The sequence below is a fragment of the Apis mellifera genome, linkage group LG16, assembly GCF_003254395.2.
Source record: "Apis mellifera strain DH4 linkage group LG16, Amel_HAv3.1, whole genome shotgun sequence".
Classification (NCBI taxonomy): Eukaryota; Metazoa; Arthropoda; class Insecta; order Hymenoptera; family Apidae; genus Apis; species Apis mellifera.
In genome coordinates, this window is record NC_037653.1 from 1,223,621 (window position 1) to 1,248,973 (window position 25,353).

The following is a 25,353-nucleotide window of genomic DNA, read 5'->3' on the forward strand; positions in this document are numbered from 1 at the left end:
AATTAAAGTACTAGAGTTTCATAAAAAAGAGAGGGGAGTAAATCGAGAATGGTGGGGATTTCATAAAATCGGGTTGGAAGGAACGTGACTAAATTCACCTTCTGTATTGTTGAAGGTCGAAAGAATATTTTCAAAATTTGTTTCAGATTTGCAAGTAACTTGCAAATTTATTACTATTAATAGTTTACTTGTATCAATATACTCTAAGGCCATGGGTCGTAAATTTTTTGTTGGTGGTAATTGGAAAATGAATGGTACCAAAAGTGAAATAAATGATATTGTTGGCTTTTTAAAAAAAGGTCCACTTGATTCAAATGTTGGTATGTTTAAAGAAAAAATTTTATTATTTTTCTATATTTTTAACCTATGTTTTTTTATAATTTTATTCATAACATTCATTAATTGTTCATATATTAATAATATTCATTATTAAAATATAATATTAATATCATAATATATAATCTTATAATAATATATTCAAATATTAAGTAATGTGTATATTTTATTATAATTAATAAAATAAATATATTAAAATTAAATTACATAATTATATTATATCATAATTATATCAGAGGTTGTTGTTGGTGTACCATCTATATATTTAACATATGCCAAGAATATATTACCCAATAATATTAGTATTGCTGGACAAAATACATATAAGGTTGCAAAAGGAGCATTTACTGGAGAAATAAGTCCTGCTATGCTTTTGGACAATGGAATCCCATGGGTAATTCTTGGTCATTCCGAACGTAGAAATATTTTTGGTGAAAATGATGAATTAATAGCAGAAAAAGTAGCCCATGCTTTAGAAAGTGGACTAAAGGTAAAATATTAATTATTTTAAAAATATAAGTTATTATTCAAATTACAATTATAGAATTCTTTACATGTAATTAAAAATAAAATAAATGATATTTGTGTGTGTGTGTGTGTGTGTGTTATAGCATGAAATTTAAAAATTAATAAATATCAATATGTGTATATATTTAATAAAGGTAATTGCATGTATTGGAGAAAAATTAGAAGAAAGAGAAGCTGGTAAAACAGATGAAGTAGTTTTTAGACAGACAAAAGCTATTGCAAATAAAATCAATTCATGGGATAATGTAGTTGTTGCTTATGAACCAGTTTGGGCAATTGGAACGGGTAAAACAGCCACACCACAACAAGCTCAAGAGGTTCATGAAAAATTAAGAAATTGGTTTTCTAAAAATGTTAATCAAACTGTCGCAGAAACTGTTAGAATTATTTATGGAGGTTCAGTAACAGCAGGAAATGCAAAAGATTTAGCAAAAGAGAAAGATATTGATGGATTTTTAGTTGGTGGAGCATCTCTAAAACCTGATTTTGTACAGATCGTTAACGCTAAGCAGTGAGATGAAATATTCTTTATATAAGAATATTATTCCTTAAATTAATATACACTCTAGAATGTGTATATTATAATAAGTATAAAATAAGTAAGAATTAATTTATAAATATTTTTCTTGTTGTTTGTATAGAGAAAGTTTTATGTCATGTTCCTGCAATGAAGAGTTATTATCTTACAATTAACAATAAAATATATATTTCATTCTTCTATTCTTAAAAAAACATATGCTTGTTGTAAATACATAATCATTAATAATTCAATAAATGTTACAACAAAATGTAAGTTTCATAATTTATTTAACCTTTTAATCTAATTCATCAACTAATCCTTTAATCATAACATTTTCAGGCATAGAATTATTGGCAACTTTTGGATCACCTCCAAGTTTTGCCTTTGCACAAGCAATATCAGATAAACATTTAAATGTTCGTGGTTCCCAAATAGCCAAAATTGCTAATGATTTGCGATTTAATAATATATTACATCTACTTAATCCTTCTAATAGCACTTTTAAACCAATACCATGTTCATTTGTAGCAGCATCTATTCTAGTTTCCCAAAGCTATACGAAAAAGGAAAGAATAATTATATAATATTCTAAAGAAAATTTTTCTTGCATAATACCTCTCTCATATCTTGTTTTTTAAGTTTTCTTCCTTTTGTAGAAAACTGCAATGCTCTATGTACACTTTTAATAGTTAAGCTATAGCAATTTCTTCTTCTTCCAATATAATGCTGAAAAGTTTTTATTTTAATTAAAATTTTATTTAGCATAATTTTTTCCATTCTTTTTAAGAATAAGTGTTATATATTTACCGCAGCGAGTTTGAATATTTGTCGTTTTCGCCAGAATTCATCAGGACCCCGACATCTCACAAATAACTGTGCACTTAAAAATACCATTTTTCTTTTAAATTTAAATAAATAATAAAAGCAAATGTTTATATGATATTTATATAATTTTTATTTTCACAAATATAGTGCATAAGTAATCACATAACCTAAATATATAATCTATAAAATTTTCAAATATTTAAAACACACTATATGTTGTATGTTAGATAGTTATATGCTAACAAAAATTAAAATATATCATATAGGGACTTTTTACACTCATAGTAAAAACTCGTGTAAAGATTTTGACTCGAAAATTTATAATAAAATAAATCACCAATCAGAAAACTAAACACTACTTTAAATAAATAAAATATAATGATTCAAATCAAATAATATTATAATTATTGATCAAAAAGTTATATTGAGATCAAGAGAAATCACAGTAGAAAATTTCTTGAAAATATATTCATATTCTTAAATCTTCAAAAAATTATTAAATTTTATTCGAGTAACGAGTAAGAATAAGTGCTTCTAATAAAATTATATTTTTCTAAAAATAATAAATACGTATTATTTTTTATTATTTGTGCAAAAAAAATCTGTTTTAGACAAAGTTAAGTTTTTAAATAAAGTTCTATAAGTTTTATAAAATAAAATACGCAATCGTGTATTGTATAATTTTGAAATATTTTTAATTATAATTTTTCTATTTTATATATATATATATATATATATATATATTATAAATTTTAATATGAAAAATAAAAAAAGGTAAAATAAGAATTATCTTGAATAAAATACTAATTTAGTATAATAAAATATAGATTTTTGAAAATATTAAATAAATTATATTTCATTTATTTATAATATTTAAAATACGTTTTTTAAGGTTAATATTATTAATTAGTATATAATATTAGTATATGTACTTGATTTTTTTCAGTAAAACAAAAGTAACAGAAATGAATAAAGAAACGGAGAATTTAGAAAATATAGATATAAATGATATCACAAATTCTGAAGAAGAATATTCTGAAAATGAACGCAATTTACTTAGAAAAATACGAGAAAGACAATCTTCAGAAAGTTATGATAGTGATTATGAAGTATATGGATTACACGAAGAAAATGAACAAGATCAAGATAATACTGAAAATGAAATACAGACAGATTCTATGGAATCTGATATTGAAGGATTACGAGAAGATTTTGATCTGCCAAATGAAAAAGCTTGGGGAAAAAAGAAAAAAGATTATTATTCTACAGATTATGTAGATCCTGATTATGCCACTGCCAATCAAAAAGATTTAATTGAAGCAGAAATGGAAGAAGAAGAGGCTAGAAATATTCAAAAAAGATTGGCAGAACAATTGGATGATGTTGATTTTGGATTAGATATTATACAGACAACAAAAAATGATAATCAAAAAATATACGAGAATGCAGAACAATTTATAAAATCTGATCTCAGTAAACTTAGTAAAAGACAAAAACAAGCAATAATACAAAAAGAAAGTCCTGAATTTGTGGTTCTTGTAAATGATTTTAAAGGTATTATAATAAAAAAAATTTATAAGTTATTTTTAAATAATATAAAATTTGAAATATAAATATTTTCAATATATATTTTATGATTTAGATTACTTAACTGAGGCAAAAGATTTATTAGCACCATTTTTAAAATTAATTAAAAATGGTGTAATGCCTAATTGCTCTGCTGTTTCTTTCATAAGGATAAAATATCATCTTTTGTTAAATTATTGTATCAATATATCTTTCTACTTGATGCTTAAAGCAAAAAGATTACCTGTTAGTACTCATCCAGTTATAAAACGTTTAGCTCAATATCGTCAATTATTAAATCAACTTGAATCTGAGCAAGGAAATTTAATTCAAGAAATACAGGACATATTAAAAACTAAAGAAGAAAAAATATTATATAACATATTGGATAACAATAAAATGAGCATCAATGAACAAAAAATAAATCATTTCAATGAAAAAACAAATCATATAGAAAAATCTGTAAATGAAGATACAAATATATATTCGTTAGAATCTGAATCTGATTTTGAAATAGAAAATAAACATACAAATGAAAAAATAGATTTACAGAATAGAGAAGAAAATAAAATAGAAAATATTGATACAATAATTGATGATGAAGGAAAAAGAGCAATTACATATCAAATAGCAAAAAATAAAGGTTTAATGCCACATCGGAAAAAAGAACAACGTAATCCTAGAGTAAAACACAGAAATAAATATCGTAAGGCCAAAATTCGTAGAAAAGGAGCGGTATGTATATATTTTCTTTAAATAGTGAAAAATAATTATTTAATAAAATAATAATAAAAATAAATAATTAAAAAATTTTTATTTTATTTTATAGATAAGAGAAGTGAGAAAAGAAGTTACTCGTTATGCTGGAGAAATATCGGGTATTAAAGCTAGTGTAAAGAAAAGTATAAAATTGAAATAAAAAATAAATTGTATTAAAATTGTATTTTATATTAAAAATTGTAGAATTATTTTTATTTTCTATATATCTTATATTAAAATAATATATTTATTTATGTATAAAATACAAGTACAAATTCACTAAATATATTAATATCAATGAATTCTTTTTTTATTTATATGAAGTGCCAAAATAAAAAGATAGAAGAAACATTATTTAAACAAAAAGTAGTATATAAACACAATGAACATTTTATTTTTTCTTTTTTTTTATAACTATGAAATCATGACACATAAAATAGTAGATATATAATATTGTATGATATAATTATGAACATTAAAGTTTGCATGAAATTAACTTACATTTTACTGTTTCATTGTTTACATATTTCTTATAAAATATTTTATAGTATTTGAACAATTGCAAACATAAATTTAATAGAAACTTAAACTTCTAATTTTGCCAGTATATCTGACTCACGGAATAAATGAAATTCTTTATTATCTTCAAATTCTACCTTAGTTCCACCATATTCTGGTAATAACACAATATCACCAACTTTGATACTTAAAGGAATGTGTTCACCTTTCTGAAATTAAATACCAAATATTAATGAGCCTTATTAAAATTTTTATCAAAAGATATCAATATTTTTTTTTTAATTCATGATTAAATATTATTATAAATATTATATATATTTTTAACATACATCATTTCTTTGTCCAGGTCCAATTGCTACAACAGTTCCTTGCAATACTTTTGCTTGAGCTTTCTCTGGTAAAACAATACCACCTTTTGTTTTTGTTATAGCTTCAGCTCTTTGCACAAGAACTCTATCGAAGAGAGGTATAAGTCTCTTAATGGCATTAGTTGCAGCCTATTATAAAAATATTAAAATAATATATATATATAATCATAATATTTAACAACTTTTATTAATATATATTTATAATATACAAATCAAATTAATTACTTTAAGATCATGCATGGCGTAATTTCACAAAATTTTTTTTTTAATTCTTTTAAAATTCAAAAAAAAAGGTTAGTTTTTATAAAATATATATTTGATTCTTATAAATGAAAACAAATAATGAAAATACAATATATATAAAATCACAGAGATTAATTTCTTATTTATTTAACTTTACTATTAAATTTGCGATGTGTTGAATCACAAGCACAATTATATATATTTATTTTTGTTTTATTATCCGTTTTATAGTCATTTGTTTTTTTTCTCAATAACAAAAAAAAGAAGGATGAAAAAAACCAATACCGGCCATGCGGCAAAATTTATAATGAAAAATTACTGAAATTACTATATTAAACAAAAAAATAACAAATGACAAAAGTATTATATACGATTTATTACTTATATACTTTAAAAATCAAAAGATAATTAATAGAAAATATATTATTTAATAATTTATTCAATAATTTAGAGGTTATTATATTCATAAAAATGTTTTAAAAATTATAAAATTGATTTATTATTTTATATAGAAAATTTTAAATAATATAAGATATAATTTTTATTTTCTTACCATAGTTTTTAAAATTACAAACTTCAATAATCCACGAAGAACGTGTACTTGTGCACGTTGTGCAACCTATATGCTGAAAGCGAACAATCTTTGCTGTTCTTCTCGAAGATTCCGAATGTGCCCCACCACGTGTTTATTGATTTCGTATTCGAGCAAGAGCAAGATTCGTTATATAATTATGTGCTTATATATATTCTTATTTATTTATATATATATATATATGATAAAATTTACTAAAAATGTCACTAAAATACTATTAAACGTATAAATAATATATAATTATTTTAACAATGTAGTTAAATACTTATTCTATAAATACTAATTCTTTAACAAAGTTTTATAAAATAAAAAATGTACTATAACGATACAATATATTAAATAATTTTTTTAAAAGAATGAGTTCTAAAATTCAACTTTATTTTCATATGTTTATTTTCTATTACATATTAAAGTAACAATTTATTATTCTTAATTTTGCTTTATTTATCAATTGTGCTTTTCTTATCATTTAAATTAAGTACATATTCATAAATGATTGATAACGAATAAATATTATTTAACATAAAAAATTATTGAATAAAATATTTTTTGATTTGCACATAAAAGAAAAATATAAATTAAAATATTGATAAAAATATTTTGATAAACATAATTTTTTAATATGATTCTATAATAGGTTATATATTAAAAATATTCATTTCCATCAAATAATAAATATTTTATAGATTGTAATATTTTTTATCGTTCGGTATTTTTAAAATGAAATAAAATTAGAATAATAAAGATTATACTTATCAAATCATTTACTTTAAAACATATTGATAATAATATAAAAAATGATTTAAAAATTCGATATTTTTAAATAAGTATTGAAAATAAAAGTATTTCATCAGAAGAAAATAATTCTTAACAATTTTTAATAAAATTAATACATTTTTCTTTTTCTTCTTTTTCTTCTTCTTCTTATTATTATTATATATTAGTATTATAATTATATTTCAAATTGTTATAAAATCATTTATAAACTAATATTAATTTAGAGATTGAGAATCATTATAATAAAGAACGCCGGTGTATCGGTATATCGACGAACATGATTGGTGAATACAAGATGATTGCATCACCATATTCTCGTACATTCTAGAACATAATCCCACACTAAGAAAATGATATATGAATATGAGAAAAAGAATTAGATATTGTTAAAAGAAAGAATAAGAATAATCATAACATTTTTATTTTATTTGTATTTTATTTCAATTAAATTTATTGACAATTTTAAAACATTTTTTTAATGATAAATACAAAGGTTAGGTAAGATAGAAAGGAAAGGGAGGGGAGTATTTCCCATGTGTATCGTAAGCTCTCTTACATATTTCATTCTACTAGCGAGACAACGTGCGGTCACGCTGTGGCGATTTTCAATTACTTTTGTAACTACAATCTCTAATCAACGGCTTTTTCTCCTTCATTAGTCAAAGGTAAATGTTTTTATGATAATCTTGATTTGTTTCTTTATATGTAAAATAAATATTAATTCTTTGATACTATTAGCCGGTAAATCTATTAAAATTTATTTTTCTTATATTTATTGTATATTTTATTTCTGTAATTATTATGTATTAATAGGTTCTGTTTTAGAATAATTTTTTTTATATTTGTCATTTCAATGAATTTAAATGTTTTAAAAATATTACAATTTTTGAAACCATAACCAAAGTTACGAAATAAAAAAGCAAAAGAATATTCATACATTTTGATAAATTTTCCTTATAATTATTTTAATCTATGTGAGTTACTCATATTCTTTTAATATAATATCTTGATTCTTTTTTTGCTTCATTCTTTTTTTCTTAAATAAGCCGGTTCGATTAATTAGATCGAATACTAAATTAAAATAATATAGGAAAAAATTAAATGAAAAAGAAATGATATATTTTGTATAAATGTATTATATAAAAATTTTCGTAAAAAATTTCTTAGATTATAAATTTTTTAGAAGTAAATCTATATCATTCAATTTCTTCCTTGACCACGCGGTAGTTTACATAACCACGTTTATGTTAAAAGATCATTATCACTGTTAATCTTTGAAAATAATGAAAAATAAACTTATTTATTTAAAATTAAATTATTAAATTTAATTATTTAATAATAATAATAAATTTTATTATTAAAATTTAAAAATAATTTTTATTATGCTTCATATTTATAATATATTTATATATATTTTTTTATAAAATTATCAACGGAAATTATCAACTGTATTATTATTTTTATTATTTTAGATGCACAGATTACCAACCATATTGCGAAGTGCAGCCTTGCGCCAATTACAAACTCGTTCATATGCTAAAGATGTACGTTTTGGTGCAGAAGTTAGAGCACTTATGTTGCAAGGTGTTGATATTTTAGCAGATGCAGTTGCAGTAACAATGGGTCCAAAAGGACGTAATGTTATCTTAGAACAAAGTTGGGGTAGTCCAAAAATTACTAAAGATGGTGTTACAGTTGCTAAAGGAGTTGAATTAAAAGATAAATTTCAGAATATTGGAGCAAAATTAGTACAAGATGTAGCAAATAATACGAATGAAGAGGCAGGTGATGGTACAACTACAGCTACAGTTTTGGCAAGAGCCATTGCTAAAGAAGGTTTTGAAAAAATAAGTAAAGGTGCCAATCCTGTAGAAATAAGAAGAGGTAAATAAAAATAAAATTAGATATATAAACTATAAAATTTAATTTGTTATATAATATTAAAATTTTTGTAAAAAATTTTTCCAATTAAAAAAAATATTTTCTTAGTTTTTCTTAAGGTAAAATAATTAAAATATTATAATAATGAATATATTATAGGTGTTATGTTAGCTGTTGATAAAGTTAAAGATGAATTAAAAGCCTTAAGTAAGCCAGTAACAACTCCTGAAGAAATTGCACAAGTAGCAACTATTTCAGCTAATGGAGATAAAGCAATTGGTAATCTTATTTCTGATGCTATGAAAAAAGTTGGAAAAGAAGGTGTAATTACTGTAAAAGATGGTAAAACGTTACATGATGAACTGGAAGTTATAGAAGGAATGAAATTTGATAGAGGCTACATATCTCCTTACTTTATAAATTCTAGTAAAGGAGCAAAAGTTGAATTTCAAGATGCACTTCTGCTTTTCAGCGAGAAAAAAATATCATCTGTACAATCTATAATTCCTGCATTAGAATTAGCGAATTCTCAACGAAAACCACTTGTTATTATAGCAGAAGATATTGATGGTGAAGCTTTGTCAACACTTGTAGTTAATAGATTAAAAATTGGCTTACAAGTGGCTGCAGTCAAAGCTCCTGGTTTTGGAGATAATAGAAAAGCAACGCTTCAAGATATGGCAATTTTGACTGGAGGAATTGTATTTGGTGATGATGCAAATCTTGTTAAATTAGAGAATGTACAATTATGTGATTTGGGCGAAGTAGGAGAAGTCGTAATTACGAAAGACGATACACTTTTTCTTAAGGGCAAAGGAAAAAAAAGTGATATTGATCATAGAGCAGACGTAATTAGAGATCAGATTGCAAATACAACATCTGACTATGAAAAAGAAAAGTTACAAGAACGTTTGGCAAGGTTAGCATCAGGAGTTGCAGTTCTCAGAGTTGGTGGAAGTAGTGAAGTTGAAGTTAATGAAAAAAAAGATCGTGTTCATGATGCTCTTAATGCAACCAGAGCAGCCGTTGAAGAAGGAATTGTTCCTGGAGGTAAATATATAATTATTTTCAAAATTTTTTTTATAAAATTTTAAAATGAAATAATATAATTATTTAAATAATTAAAATATATTCAATTTATTACAGATATTGAGAAAACAATCCTAATGATTATAATTAAATAAATTAAATAATTAATATTAAAAATAAATTATCATAATTATTTTTAATGTTTTTATTTTATAGGCGGTACTGCTCTTTTAAGATGTATTCCAGCTCTTCGAAATTTAAAAGCATCAAATAATGATCAAGAAACTGGAATAAAGATAGTGGCAAATGCATTGCGTATGCCATGTTTGCAGATTGCTCAAAATGCAGGCGTGGATGCTAGTTTAGTGGTAGCAAAAGTTAGTGATGGTAATCTTGGTTACGATGCTTTAAATGATGAATATGTTGACATGATCGAAAAAGGTATTATTGATCCAACGAAAGTAGTGCGTACGGCACTTACTGATGCTGCGGGCGTTGCATCACTGCTCACTACTGCTGAAGCAGTGGTTGCTGAATTGCCTAAAGAAGAACCTCAAATGCCAATGGGTGGTGGTGGTATGGGTGGTATGGGTGGTATGGGTGGTATGGGAGGTATGGGTATGTAATTAAATGAAATCCCATACAAAGACTGAATTTTACAACGCAGTTTGATCGCAATATTAATTACTTTTTTTATAAATTGCGATTTTAATTGCAAATACATAAATACGATATACCGATCGAATGTTAAATGCTTAGGACACTACCGTACTTTAAACTAAAGAATAAGGTAAAAACAAGTTCTTCACATACCGTTGTGATATTTGTTCTCGAGTCATTTATGTTTGTTTCGCATTCTAAGCATTATTGTTTTACTATATACATACCATAACAAAAATTCATTCCTTTCTGGAAAAAATACACATTTACATTGACAGTTTATATATTGTTATACAAAATGTAATAACAAATGTGCAAACAAGTAATATTATTGCATTTAAAAATAATAAAATTTAATAAGTTTTGAATTAATGATGAATTATAAAAATATGTTTAAAAAATTTGATCAACATGTCTAAATAATTTTGTATTTATAGAAAGCTATTCTTTTTTTTTCTATAATTAAAATTGTTATCAAATACTCGTATTCTTTTGCTTAATCAAAAGGTTATCAAATAAAACATATTTGTTTGCGATTATAAAAGTCTAATAATAATATTCTTATAATTAAATAATATTCTTTGAGAAATATTTAATAAATAAAGAAATAAATAAATAATGCAAATGTACAAACATATGTATTGCAATAGGATAAACACACAAATTATTTCATACCTTTTTTTAAATGTTATGATTTATTTCCATTTTTTAGTCTTAATAAATGTATCTTTAAAATATATATTATTGTTGTTCTTTAAAGAAAAATTATTTCCTACATTTTTATTTTATTTTTATTCAAAAATTTGAAAATGAAATTTTATATATAAAAAAAAGTTTAACCCAAAAAATAAAAATATTGTTAATTAAATTAAATTTTATTACAATAAGAAATAATTATTTATAGTTTTATTCAAGTAATTATTTATATTAATTATTAACATTATATTAATATTTTGTAAATTAATTGAAAACATTTTAATAACGATATTGAATATTTTGTTCACTTATTTTGCCATATTATATCTATAGAATACTTATGTATACTTTTTACAATTACTTTCAAAGAAATTGTGTTAAAATATTTTTATTTTATAATTCATTTACAAAAAAAAGTTTTTATACCACAATTACAACTTGTTCATTTTGATATATGGGCAATAATTAATAGTTAATTAATAATCAATGATTAACTATTTTTGTTTATATTATTTGTACTTATATAAATCGTGATAATATTACCACATTATCGTTGTATGTAATGTTTCTTAACATTAATAATCAATATCTAATAAATCATGTGATTATTAAAATTGAAAAAATACAAAAAAAATGATTTATTTTTTATATAAAAAGTCAATGAAGTAATTTATAATGGTAAAGAGACAAGGACACAATATTTTTTTGCGCCAAACAGTTGTTTGTTGTATAACATATAAAAATATTTCTTTATTTAAATTCTGTGTATATTCCTGATCCAATCGCCATATTTTAATTCGATAGTAAAAAATTCTATACAACCATTGTAAAAAGAAAAAGTAAACATATTTCTTGATAATATGTGCTATTGGAAAAGAAATACAAAAAAATCTATGCTGAGAATACAAATATCTATTCTTTCAGGAGATATTACAGTATATCTAGGCGTATTTGATAAAAAGCATAATTGTAATTCCTATATATTAACTTAAACTCCTATTTTTTCTATTTCATCTGCATCTTCTGTGTCAAGATATTTTATTTTTTTTGCAAAATGTTTTTCTATATCTTTACATATTTGCATTGCATGCGATGAATCTACTAGATTAATAGCAATTCCAGATTTACCAAAACGTCCAGCTCGACCAATTCTATGTAAATAAGTTTCACAATCTGCTTGTCGATTTTGGTCCATTGGTAAATCAAAATTGACTACTATTGTTACTTGTTCTACATCAATACCTGCAATATATTTGAATTGTTAAATTTTTAAATAAATTTATAATTATACTTAAGTTATTTTATTATCTTTATATAACAAATAAACACAAAATAAAAAATCTTAAATTAGAAAACAAAGAATAAAAATAAGAATAAATTAGGAATTGAATACCTCTAGCTAAAACATTGGTTGTGATAAGAACTTTCTCAAGACCAGCTCTAAAGCGATCCAATACTGAAATTCTTTGTTCGACTGTCAATTCCCCAGATAAAACAGCTACTGCATGACCATCTTTTGTCATTTTTTCAGCTAACCAATTAGCTGTCTTTCTAGTCTATGTACAAATATAAAAATACTATTTAAAATTAATATTTATTTTATTAATATTAATATTTTATTTAATTTTAAAATAAAAACAATGTATTCATTAATTTTAAAATTTAAAGATATCATACATGACAAAAAATAATTGCTTGTCCTATTGTAATTACACCATATATATTAGTGATAGCTGCATATTTTTCATCTAAATCCTTGCATTTGACATAATATTGTTTAATATTATCTAAAGTTTCTTCTTCTTTCAATAATCTTATTATCAAAGGGTTATTGACTATAATTTCTGCAAATTTCATTACTTCTGGCTCATAAGTTGCAGAGAAAAACATCATTTGACATGTACGTGGAAGTTGTCTGTAAGCAATGCATTTGAATGAAAAATTCAAATATATAAAATAATATATATATATATATATATAGTTAAAATTATTTTATATATTTTTTCATTAAAATAATTACTTATGAATACGAATACACTGATCTTGATGACCTTGTGTCGCAATCATTACATCGGCTTCATCTAAAACAAAAACTGAAATTTTACTTAGACTGAAGAATTTAAATTTAAAAGCCCAATCTAAAACTTTTCCTGGTGTTCCAATGATAATATGCTCTGTAACTTTTGTTCCTCGACTTACTGAAATAATAAAGAATATTTAAATAAATTTTTATTCAAAAAGAATAGACATCTATAATATTGATAATTATTTTTACTATATATTACTTTCTTCTCCTCTTACAGCATATTTTATTTTTATTTCATTACAAAATGCAGACATCTTTGCTGCTACTTCTCCTGTTTGTATAGCTAATTCATAAGTTGGTGATAAACAAAGTACTTGAGGATAATTTTTGGTAGTATCTACTCTACTGAGCATTGCTAATACAAATGCTGCTGTTTTTCCAGTTCCAGATTGTGATTGAGCAATCATATTTTGAGGTCTATAAATAAATTATTTTAAAACTTTATATTATAATATTAATATAACATTTATTGAATATTTTTATATTAAAAATGAACTTACGGATCAGCTAATAAAGTAGGCAATGCAGTTTCTTGAATTTTTGATGGTGCATTAAATCCCATTGCATATACTCCTTTTAATAAAGCTGGTTTACTATAATATATATTATAATATATAATCTTTTTTAAAATTATTACAAGATAAAAAAAGTAATAATTAAAAATACCAACAGATGAAGAGCATCAAAGGATTTGACACTATATAAAGGTGATGATGGATCTTTTCTTTGAATTTCTATATCTTTTGTTGTTTCTACTAAACCTCTACGTATAATTTTTTGAAGTAATGATTTTTCTGCAGGTGATATTTGTTCATCCGCTACATCATCATCTTTGGAATCTGTATTTGTTGTATTTTCTTTAAGCTCTTTATCTATATTTAAATTGGAGACCTGATAATCATCATAATATGTCATTATTACAATAAAGAAAGTAAAGATAACAAAAATTTTTATTATAAAAAAGACTTAAAATTATTATTCTACATAGATTTAACATGACTTAATTATTGAATAAATATAATTAAAATAATTAAAAAATTAAAAAATAAAATATTAAAAAAAAAAAATAATAAACAATAATGAATAAATGAAAATGAGGTTAAGCCGGTAATATATACATATGACAAGAACATTACCTTCGCTGATAATTTTTCTTGCTCATCTACGTATTTACCCCAGTCAAGTTCAGTCGAAGCCATATTAACATCGATACATTCGCAATAATTAAGAAATTAATTTTAATTTTAATTAGAATACTAAAATGACACACTTATTCGTCGTGATGCTCTAACTAATGTAGCGTCACGGTACGGCATAAACAATAACTAAAATATAAATATTTTTTACGGAAAATAAGTTACAAGTGAAATTAAAATTGATATATTTATAAAAAATGAAATATTAGTATTCTAAAAGTCTCAAATCTCTCATTATCTATTAATTATTAATTAATGACTTTGAAAAAGTCATTAAATAGATTTCGAAAAATTTTTAATCTAATATTAATTGAATCTTTAATTAAAAATAATTTTTTTAATTGCAGAAATAAATAAATCTAAATATTAAATAAAAATAATATAAAAAAATTAAATATGTATATTGTATAAAATAGTTTCATTTAATTTTAATTATATGCGAATATAATACTCTTATTAATAAAGATTTTTTAGTTTTAATTTAACCATAATTACTATTAAAAAAAAGAATAATATACTTTTAAAAATATTTATATATTCATAATTCTTTACGAATTTATTGTTCAATAAAAATTTTATCCTTCATTTAAAATTTGAGAAGTTATACTTTGCTTATTTTAAAAACTATTAAAATAATTTTGTGATTTATTTATAATATTTTATTTTTTTCAATATATCAAATAATGAATATCTTCTACTTAACAATATTTATTTTTTAAAATTAAATATTGGAAAAAGCACATTACATTGAAATTTTATACTAATAAATGAATTAATAATATTCGTAGTAAGATTGAAAAAATTAATTTAATATAGATTAATTTAAATATAAGAAATATGATATAATTATTAATTTTTTATAATAATTAAAAATGTCTGGTATATGTATAATTTAAACAAATATATAATATATTATAACTGTAAAGTAATCTAATTTACCTTTAATTTTATGTGTACATAGGTATTAGTGTAATAGTATTACCATAAGATAGTCTTTGGTAGACATATTTTTTTAGTTATTTTAAATAGTCTTAATTTAAAATAGCATACATTGTAAATGTAATTTATATTTTATGTAATGACACATATATGTTTCTGCATTTAAAATTACAAATTTACCAACTTAGCATATGTACTATGTAGTAAATGATAGTATTTAAATGCACAATATATTATTAGATACTACTATGTGTATTTTTATATGAAATATACATTTCATTTGACATATATACAAATTAAACTGTTAAGTTTATTTTACCTTTGTTTATAAAGGCATATAATACAGTTTATTTGCAGCCAAAAATATTTTTTTCTACTTCTTAGATAATATATACTTTAAATGAAAATTATGTGTAAAATTTGAAATGCATGTATTCATAGGCTGCTTTAGTAAAATAAAATGTCGTTACTTTTAATCACGAACATGAACATACTATATATTTTTCTTCCTTTTTTTGTCGAAATACGCTAAATTAGATGTGATTAATATTTCTTTTAAGAAACTTTCACAACTGTGTAGTCGTGGTCTTAGTTCCGTTCGATTGCGGTACAAGGCGAACAGTTATCAGCGAAAGGTCTAGCATTTTACGCTGGTATTTCTTGTGAAACACCATAGCAGCAGACTGCGTCTTAAACACAATCGTTGCGCTGCGCTCACCCATTTGTATGCTCTATAACATGAATAAAATATAAACAGATAATTATTAAATTAAGATAAACATTTTTAAAAAAAGTCAAGTATGATTACATTTTTTACAAATATTTATTAAAAATCAAGTAATAACATTTAAAATAAATATTTTTAAATATATAAATTATATTCATATAAATAATTTACATTGTATAGAAAATATTATCAAATAATATATTATAAAATATAAATTCTATTTCTTTTTACTATATTTATATAATTTTAATTTATAAATATATTTATATAATTATGTTTATTTATAAATATAATTTTCAGATTATTGAAAGGTATTCTTTAAAATAAAATTAATTATTATATGATACTAATTATACTAATTATACTTATATAATAAGGAAAACACATAATGTTATTATCAAATAAAAATAATTATTTTTATTTTATTGTGATATGTATTATTAATTATTAAATAAATACAAAATGATGTTGGGATAATAAAACTTTAAATTACATCAATATGAATTTGCTATTCATTATATTAAACAAAATAAATGTGTACAATGAAAAAAACGCATGTATTAGAAAATATGAATCAATACAAAATTTTAAACAATTATATCATTACAAAATGATTTCCTCAAGAAAAAAAATTATAAGCAATATTGTTATCAATAGAAATATAATTCAGGATTCATTAATAATTATAAATATTAACTAAAATTTATTCCAAAATAATTATTGAATAATTAAAACAAATAAAAAAAACATGTTAAAAAAACTTATGTTGTATATTATTATCAAAAAACAAAAAATATAAGATTTATAATTTATAAAAATAAAATAACTAAAAAAAAAAACTTTAAAAATTTGCAACAAAAATTAGAGTTTTAAACGTTTTCATGCAAAGATAGTCACCTCAATTGTTCCAATGCCTTGACACATACGTCTAATTTGTGCTTCAGATGTACTCGCTGCTAAATTTTCTACTTTCACAGTATTTGTCTTTATTTCTGGTAATTTTTTTTGTTGTATTGGTGTTTTTTGAAGTACAACTCTTTGGTTACTTTGAGTATTAACAACAACCTTTTGTGCATTAGTATTTGTTACTTCTTGTATATTAATTACAGTTTTCTGGAGATTTCCTGGTGATTTTTGTCTAACAATTCTCTGTGAACTACCAACAACTTTTTGTCCAGCAATAGCCATTTTTCTTAATACATCAGTTTGAGTTTGGCCAATTCTTTGAGTTGAACATTGAGTATTAACTATTTTGTTTTGCATCAGTAGTTGACCTTTCTGCAAATTCGATATCGTTTTTTGTATAGTTGTGGCAACCTTCTGTGTATTTGATAACGGTTTTTGAATTACGATTCTTCGAGTTCCAGATTGAGAATTTAATACTTTTGTATGTTCATTTACTTGATTAATTATATGTCCAGAATTACTGTCTTTTGTAGAATCTATTGAATCATTGGATTGTATAGTTTGTATAGTTCTAACAATTCGTACACACGATGGCTTCTCGGGAACCTATAAAAAAAATAATTATTATAGAATATTTCAATTTTTTAATTTATCATAATTCATAAAAAAAACAAATAAAGAAAAACATTAATTTTAATATTGACTAATATTTGAATAAATTAATAATTAAAATAAAAAATTATTTAATAGGATTAATATTTTATTTTAAAAATTTTATTTAACAATATAAAATATTTTTAATATAGAAAGATTTATATAAAAAATAACAAAAGTTTGAAGGAAATTAAAAAAAACAAAAAGTATTTAAAAATACATTTTATTGAAATATGAATAAAAAATATACAGAAAGTCTCATAGACATATATGTATATATTTTTTTCACTTGAAACATATAAATTATCATTTAAATAATGATAATTAAAAATAATATTTTTCATGAATAATTAAAAAGTATATCACTATCTTAATGAATAATAAAGAAAATTGTTAACTTGATAGTTATTGCAATAACTGATTTTATATACATTTTTATATATATTTAAAATATATGAATATCATTTTAATATAATATAAATAATTAAAATTCTATATTCAAATATAAATATATTTATGCAATATATGCAAAATATATAAATATTTATATATTTTGTGCATTAAGCATAAATTGCTTATAAAATATAAGAAGAAATCAAATTTGTTAATCATGCTAACTAAAAAATACATATTTAAAAAAAAATTATATTCATTTTACATTCTATGTACAATTAAAATAGTACAACATGTTTAATCATGTACCTCTGTAGATTGTGTATTGATAGGACGAGTCATTCGTCCTCTTCCAATATTAGTATGTCCTTTGATCATAGAAGTATCTTTTACTACTCCCAGAAGTGCTGATACAGGTTTTGTATCTTGTGCATTTTCATTTACTAAAAAATAAATTATATTAATTATGGATATAAATAAATAATTTTTAAATCATTATTAGTATTTTATGGAACTATATAATTCATTGAACGCGTGTAAAATATACAGGATGTATGTGTATATATGAATTTTGTTAAATTTTATTATTTATTTATTTTAATATTATTATTGAAGATTTATTCAAAATTTTGTCAAAATAAAAAATTTGTCAAATTGTTGATATTTCATCATACATACATGTATTACTTTCGTTTTTAGATTCATCATTTTGCTTCTCCATCGCAGCCATTTTGCGTCGATTTTCCTTTTCACGCAGGATTTTTTCTCTGAGCCGTTTTTGTTCCTCCATTTTTTTTCTATATTCTTGCATTTCTGGATCATTTTCTTCATCCTAAGATGAAGAAAAAAAGATTTATTTTAAAGAAATATATAATATATTAAGAAAAAATAAAATTTAAATTTATACCTTTTTATCATTATTCGTATTGTTTAAAGTATCTACAGTTCGCACTTCTTGAAGATTTCTATTACTAAGTTTTATTCGTTTTGGGCTCAAATCACGTAAAGGTCTATCTATAGAATCAGAAACTCTTTTTTGCGGTAATCTACTTCTTACTGAAGTATTCACTGGTCTGTTATTAGACTTTTGTACATGATTTTGATCATAATTTTCGCGATATGTGGTTGAGCAAGTTCTACTTTTTGAAACGTGATCATTTCTGGTTTTTGATGACAAATCTCTATCGCGATAATTTTGATGAACTCCTCTGTGATCCTAAGATGAATGTTTTTCTCAAAAATTTAATAATTTTTTTATTATTAAGATAGTTATTAATAATTTATATATTACTAACCTGTGAATAATTATTTTTCTGATCCCATTGATCTGATTTATATTTTAAACTGGACTCATAATTACCATCTCGTAGATAATTATTTTCTAAAGGATACTGTTTATTTGGAGTTCCAGTTTGATTCTTTTGTGATTTATTTTCTTGCCATACATCGGAAAAGTATGCATAAGGATCCTACGATAAGTTTCATAATTATTGTTTATTCAATATTTAATGAAATTATACATTTAACAATATCATGCTCTTACATATAATACATACATCACTCTTATTTTGTTGATAATTTTGTTGATAATGTGGAGGTCCTTGTTGAGTTTGATTATATGAATTTTGACTTTGATAAGGAATAACAGGTTGTGAAAACTGACCAGTAGGAATTTGGGATGACAAATTGGGAGTTTGTTGTTGAGTGGAATCCCATGCAAGTCTTGCTATTTGCATATTAAATTTAAAAAAGTATGAATAAAATGAAGAAATCAATATATAAAATTATATATTTAATCGATAAAAAATAACGAAAACTACTAATTATTAATAAAATACTTACCATCATTCGTTGACTGAACAGCTCCTCGAAAGTGAGGATTGATTAAAATCTTGTGCCCTGGAGGTAAAGGTACATTGGGTACATTGGAAGTGGATTGTTGTGGTACAGGTAACGTATTAGTATTAAATTGACTGGTAGGTACTTGATCGGAATAGCCGGACCTCGAATCATAAACAGGTCGGTTTTCAAATTGAGCTGCTTCTTGAAAAGGTGGTCTATTCTCGAAGAGTGATTGATTTGGTATTTGATTGACATTAGGATGATTGATAAGTGGCCCCTGAGAAGAAGCTTGTCGTGGAAATCCTTGCATAGGTAATGGTTGATTATTCTGTAACAATGGTGCCGATGTTCCAGATACCACTGAATTCAGATTTCCAAGAAGTGATCCGGTATTTCCTTGCAACAATGGAGCTTGATTGTTTTGTATAAGTCGTGTTTGATTATCTTGCATAAGAGAAGCTGAACTTTGAAAAGGTGTTGTAGCTGCACTTGGTGCTGGTTGAATTTGAACATACGGTGGTTGATTCGATGGATGGTTATAAGATGGTCCTTGTAATGATCCTGGCAAACCTGTTCGAGATCCATAATCTAATCTCGGTCCAATTAATCTAGGACCCACTTGACTTTGAAATTGGTTAGGATTGAATTGCGGTCTATTATCTACAAAATGTGATGGACCTTGGAGCGAACCATTCGGAGAATAATGTTGAAAATGTTGTACTTGAGAATTTTGTTGTTGATAAATAATTTGTTGATTTTGCATATTATTTGGTACTCCGAGAAGAAAGGGTGGTCGTGTCTCAAGTAAAGGTGGTCTGCACGTCGGTGGGGGTTGATTATCGAAATTTGCATTGCGTGCATTACCAAACCTGGTAAATTATGTTTTAAAAATGATTATCTATATATTGTAATAAATGTTAAAATATTCTAATTAATATCATTACATAATCTCGAAAATTGCAAGAATTGCGCATACCTTGGATTAAAATTTCCCGAATTTTGTATATTAAATCTTCCTCCGCGACTTCCTCTTGTACTTCGACCTCTTCCACGGCCTCTAGACGCTAACTTGGATGGTTCAGATGTTACCACATTTTCTAACGTATCTGGTATATGATTATTCATTTTTGAAGAAACAATAGTTCTCTCATTTTGAAACCTGTTTCTCCTTTCTTTAGCTTCTTCGCATTCATCGTCTTCCAATCCTTGTCCATTTCCAGAATAAATCTTTGCATTTTTTTGTAACTTCTCTCGTAGATCTCCCTTTTCAATATTACTCGACATATTAATATTATCGATTGCAGAATTACGTTCATCGTGTTGTCGCGTTTGTTCGTTTTTATATTCATTAATTTTTTCTTGTTCATAATATTTTGATTGAACCTCTAGTTGATCTCCGTCGTCATAATAATCATTATCATTCCTTCTATCAGTTTTGCTTCTACTAAATTCTATGTTTTCATCTTCACCATCTAAGTCATCGAGTGCGTCGGTTACTCCTAAGTCCAGTACATCATCTGTTTCCTCTTCTCCCTTATAGCTATTCTGCTGCTCAGGGAATTAAATTGCCAAATATTTGTAATGAAAATATAATATTTAGCCGTAGTTGTTACAATCTACTCTTAATTAATTGTATCAATACGTAAGAAGTTATTCTTTCATAATTAAAACGAAGATATCGCATAATATAAAGATTTTGTTTCGCAAAATAATTTTTTTTTTTTTTCTATTTCTATCAATTTATCTTTCTTCTTATGAATTTTCTTAATTATTAGTAATCACTAATAATAAAATTTATACGGCAAAATTTAATCGCAAATTTCTCGGCAAATTTCATTGTTATATTCATGCAAATATTATCATAACAAACAATCAAGGATAGTAAAATATTATTTTCTAAACAAAAGAAACAATATATTTGATATCTCGCAATACGCAATATATTACAATTCCAGATTGCAGCAGCATGATGAATTATAATTTAACTACATTTTCATTATACATTATTTTATACATGTTATGTATATACATATATATAAATCATATGATATATATATATGTAATATATATAATTTATTTTTTATTCTTATTTTTTATAAATTTATTATATTAGATATTTTTTAAAATTTGAATTTAAATTTTTTAAATATTTCATGCTACTGCTTTTTTTTATGAAAATGAAAATAGATACATGATTTTAAATACTACACAAATTGATATGTAGTATCAGAAGAAATATATGATAGTGTTACGATTATTCAGAAAAACGAATAACATTACCTTCTTACAATATCATTTATCATGACGATCAAATTTGACATTTTTTTTGTACATAACAATTGAATGTTTTAATAAAAGAATTCATATCATGCAAACTTCATTGAAAAAAGAAATTCTGAATATTAAAATATACTTAGAAAATATTCTGTTTTTAATTTTTAATATATATTATAAAATAATAATTATATAATTATATTTCATTTTTTGAGAAATTTATATATAATTTTTTTTAAATAAAAAAACTAATTACCATCATATAAAATTGAAATTTGAAATATAATTTCAAGAAATTTATAAAAATATGTATGTATTATAATTTATAATTATTTTATTATATAAAAAAAACTTTCATTAAAACATTCTCTATATGTCTGAGTATATATTTGTAGTAATTTGTAATAATATTTAAATATATACATTATATATTACAAAACTCAATAATATTTCAAATAATAATTTATAGAAAAACTACAAACACATTACTGGCATATTGACAGATTTTTATATTACTGGTTCAATTATTATTAACATTGCTGCTTACAGTATCTAATAATTATTTAATAAACAGGGAAAAGGAAATGTAATAAATAAATAACATAATAAATTAGAAAATATTAATATATAAAAATTTTTCATAATGGTCTAAAATTTAATAAAATTATTTATTAAATTTTAAATAATAAATAAAATACAAAAAAAAAAAATATAAAGGATAGAAATTGTTTGCTACAAACTATATTATATATGTAATATAATGAATTTGAAGAATAAATATCAATAGATTATCTTTCATTTTCCCTGTATAATTTATATTTTATTAAACATGTTATGTTTTCTTTTCCTCACAGTTTTCACAATTTTTCCTTTGTTCACAATTTTTTGCATTATCATAAAACTGAAAAATTTCACAGAAAATTATATAAGCTAGCAATTAATATGCAATGTCTGTATTATTTATTACAAAATTTTTGCTTATGCAAAAATATTTAATAATTTTCACGCATTTACTTTAAGCTTTGAATACAATTTCTTATAATAAGCATATCATATTTACGCTTACAATTTTGTAAAATACTTATTAAAATATCTTTAAAAGTTTCAAATTTTTTAACCAAAATATATCTTTGTTTAGTAATATATGTAATTGATTTTGGTTATTACTAATATTTAAATAGATCGCTTTGATAAACATCATATATACAAAGTGATTCTATACATTAGCAAATAATATTTTGTGCCTAAAACAATACTATTACACAATCAAGAATATGTAACATTAAGTTACAACTTTAAATTTCTTTATCTTAATTATAATACACAAAGTAAGTAAGAAACTAAGTTCTTGCTTGCTGAAATATATTATTTATAGAATACATATGAAAGTATATAATCTATTACAAAAACAAATTAATATATTTATAATGTATGCATTATACGCACGCACGCGTATATATGAATTACTTTTCATAAAGTTTAGGAGAATGATTAGAAAATTCATAGTATAATAGTCAATAATTTATAGTTTACAATTCTCAAATTCATTTTAATTAATGATAATATCTTGATCATAAATATTATATTATAACAAAAATGAATCAAAAAATTTCATATTTTTAACTGAAATTAAAATTTTTTAAATATTTGATATTAAACTTGGATATTATATGATGATACATAATGGTGAACTAATTTTCATTTAACAACAAAATAATGGTCCAGCAATATGCTCACCCTCTCCAATTCATAGTCATCTGCTAAAAGAGCCTCTTCTTCATCATTGCCTAGATCATATTCATCATCTCCGAGATCTTCATCCAACAATGTATCATCACTAAAATAATAAATAATTGTAAAAAATTATAAATAAAAAATCAAAGTTACAATTATATTATTAATATATTTTTTTATAATAAATTAATAATACAAATTTAAATTATTTACAAAAATCATATTAATATATATCATAAAATTAACAATTTTTAAATTATTATACAAATAAAATTATTTTAATTTTAATTTTTTAATTTCTTTTGATCTATTCACATCATAAACAAAATCAATTTGGATAAATTACATTACTATGCTACTTTATAATATTAAAATCTATTGTTTACAATATAAATTTCTTAAATTATATTTAATCAATAGATAAAGACAATAAATTTATATTAATAGAAAATTTACAACACTTATAAAAAAGAATGATATACACGAAAGAGTAATCAAAATAATGTTTATTAAAGTAATCCATATACAATAAAAATAGATATTTTCAGAATTAAATTAAACTTCATTTTATACATTGCCAATATAAATATTATATTTTATGAATTTTATTAATTGTAAAAATAATAAATAAATAATTCAAGACAAAGATGGATGATGAAGAAAATACAGTATAAGTACGTCACTATTAACAGTAATGATAATTCTAACCTCAAATCAAAACTGATATGAACGAAAAATAATGGTACTAAATTTATATATATATATTCAAAAATTAAATTAAATTCTAAAGTTATATTAAAATATCCGTTCTTTATAATAAAAAAAAGAAAAATTCTTACTGTTCCGACATTGTATATTCACTTTCTTGCACTTGAGTGAAAGTCAGCAATCTGTGATGGCTACGAAATATGTAGTGTAGTGAGCGTTGCGTAGGTCACATCGATTTAATTTCGATATATTAATCTTATATCGAAATCTCGAATTGAATGTAATATCGTAACAAATATTACACGTGTTATTTTTGCATACTATAATAATTTCGAATGTAATATAAAATAATATATAAATATAAAATAAATATTAAATAAAATATTGATAATATGTGTTATTAATTAAATTATTAATATTAATCGAATATAAATATTATATTAATTTATATATTTATACTTGAATTTACACAAATATAAATATATATGTAATACATAAATTAAATTTTTAATATACTTCAATTTATATACTTCAATAGTATATAAATAGATCTATATATATGCATATATATATATTGAATATTATGTTATTATAA

At 22.8% G+C, this 25,353-nt stretch overlaps 7 protein-coding genes across 8 annotated transcripts; 3 read left to right on the forward strand and 4 right to left on the reverse strand.

The window, feature by feature from the left end:
• Nucleotides 1-53: 53 nt before the first annotated feature.
• On the forward strand, nt 54-2,386 carry Tpi (triosephosphate isomerase). Its single transcript, NM_001097154.2, has 5 exons — nt 54-320; nt 573-826; nt 999-1,937; nt 2,000-2,110; nt 2,192-2,386. Exons 1-3 carry the CDS (start codon nt 212-214, stop codon nt 1,377-1,379), a joined length of 744 nt encoding a protein of 247 aa, NP_001090623.1. The 5' UTR covers nt 54-211; the 3' UTR covers nt 1,380-1,937; nt 2,000-2,110; nt 2,192-2,386.
• On the reverse strand, nt 1,655-2,456 carry LOC409951 (39S ribosomal protein L20, mitochondrial). Its single transcript, XM_393443.5, has 3 exons — nt 2,192-2,456; nt 2,000-2,110; nt 1,655-1,937 (listed from the first exon to the last, which is right to left on the reverse strand). The coding sequence occupies exons 1-3, from the start codon at nt 2,276-2,278 to the stop codon at nt 1,680-1,682; spliced, it is 456 nt and encodes a 151-aa protein (XP_393443.1). The 5' UTR covers nt 2,279-2,456; the 3' UTR covers nt 1,655-1,679.
• A 495-nt stretch (nt 2,457-2,951) lies between these two features.
• On the forward strand, nt 2,952-4,743 carry LOC413529 (something about silencing protein 10). Its single transcript, XM_396972.7, has 4 exons — nt 2,952-2,983; nt 3,156-3,763; nt 3,852-4,510; nt 4,605-4,743. Exons 1-4 carry the CDS (start codon nt 2,967-2,969, stop codon nt 4,692-4,694), a joined length of 1,374 nt encoding a protein of 457 aa, XP_396972.6. The 5' UTR covers nt 2,952-2,966; the 3' UTR covers nt 4,695-4,743.
• A 158-nt stretch (nt 4,744-4,901) lies between these two features.
• On the reverse strand, nt 4,902-6,373 carry LOC552531 (10 kDa heat shock protein, mitochondrial). The gene is made up of 3 exons (XM_624907.5): nt 6,218-6,373; nt 5,383-5,550; nt 4,902-5,262 (listed from the first exon to the last, which is right to left on the reverse strand). Exons 1-3 carry the CDS (start codon nt 6,218-6,220, stop codon nt 5,119-5,121), a joined length of 315 nt encoding a protein of 104 aa, XP_624910.1. The 5' UTR covers nt 6,221-6,373; the 3' UTR covers nt 4,902-5,118.
• A 967-nt stretch (nt 6,374-7,340) lies between these two features.
• On the forward strand, nt 7,341-11,342 carry LOC409384 (heat shock protein 60A). Its single transcript, XM_392899.7, has 4 exons — nt 7,341-7,698; nt 8,506-8,917; nt 9,074-9,964; nt 10,160-11,342. Exons 2-4 carry the CDS (start codon nt 8,506-8,508, stop codon nt 10,567-10,569), a joined length of 1,713 nt encoding a protein of 570 aa, XP_392899.2. The 5' UTR covers nt 7,341-7,698; the 3' UTR covers nt 10,570-11,342.
• Nucleotides 11,343-11,671: 329 nt separating this feature from the next.
• Nucleotides 11,672-14,691, reverse strand: LOC552567 (DEAD-box helicase Dbp80). Of its 2 annotated transcripts, none has more exons than XM_624943.6 (8): nt 14,522-14,691; nt 14,056-14,276; nt 13,886-13,978; nt 13,585-13,802; nt 13,320-13,497; nt 12,977-13,214; nt 12,693-12,855; nt 11,672-12,541 (listed from the first exon to the last, which is right to left on the reverse strand). In XM_624943.6, exons 1-8 carry the CDS (start codon nt 14,582-14,584, stop codon nt 12,288-12,290), a joined length of 1,428 nt encoding a protein of 475 aa, XP_624946.1. In that variant the 5' UTR covers nt 14,585-14,691; the 3' UTR covers nt 11,672-12,287. The 2 variants fall into 2 exon arrangements, with proteins under 2 accessions (XP_624946.1, XP_006557776.1); XM_006557713.3 differs by having other exon boundaries at nt 14,052-14,276; nt 14,522-14,685.
• Nucleotides 14,692-15,751: 1,060 nt separating this feature from the next.
• Nucleotides 15,752-24,993, reverse strand: LOC409953 (RNA-binding protein 33). The gene is made up of 11 exons (XM_006557714.3): nt 24,890-24,993; nt 24,054-24,153; nt 21,019-21,590; nt 20,043-20,911; nt 19,757-19,926; nt 19,496-19,669; nt 19,108-19,416; nt 18,879-19,032; nt 18,510-18,643; nt 17,145-17,759; nt 15,752-16,251 (listed from the first exon to the last, which is right to left on the reverse strand). Exons 1-11 carry the CDS (start codon nt 24,898-24,900, stop codon nt 16,087-16,089), a joined length of 3,273 nt encoding a protein of 1,090 aa, XP_006557777.1. The 5' UTR covers nt 24,901-24,993; the 3' UTR covers nt 15,752-16,086.
• Between the last annotated feature and the right edge of the window lie 360 nt (nt 24,994-25,353).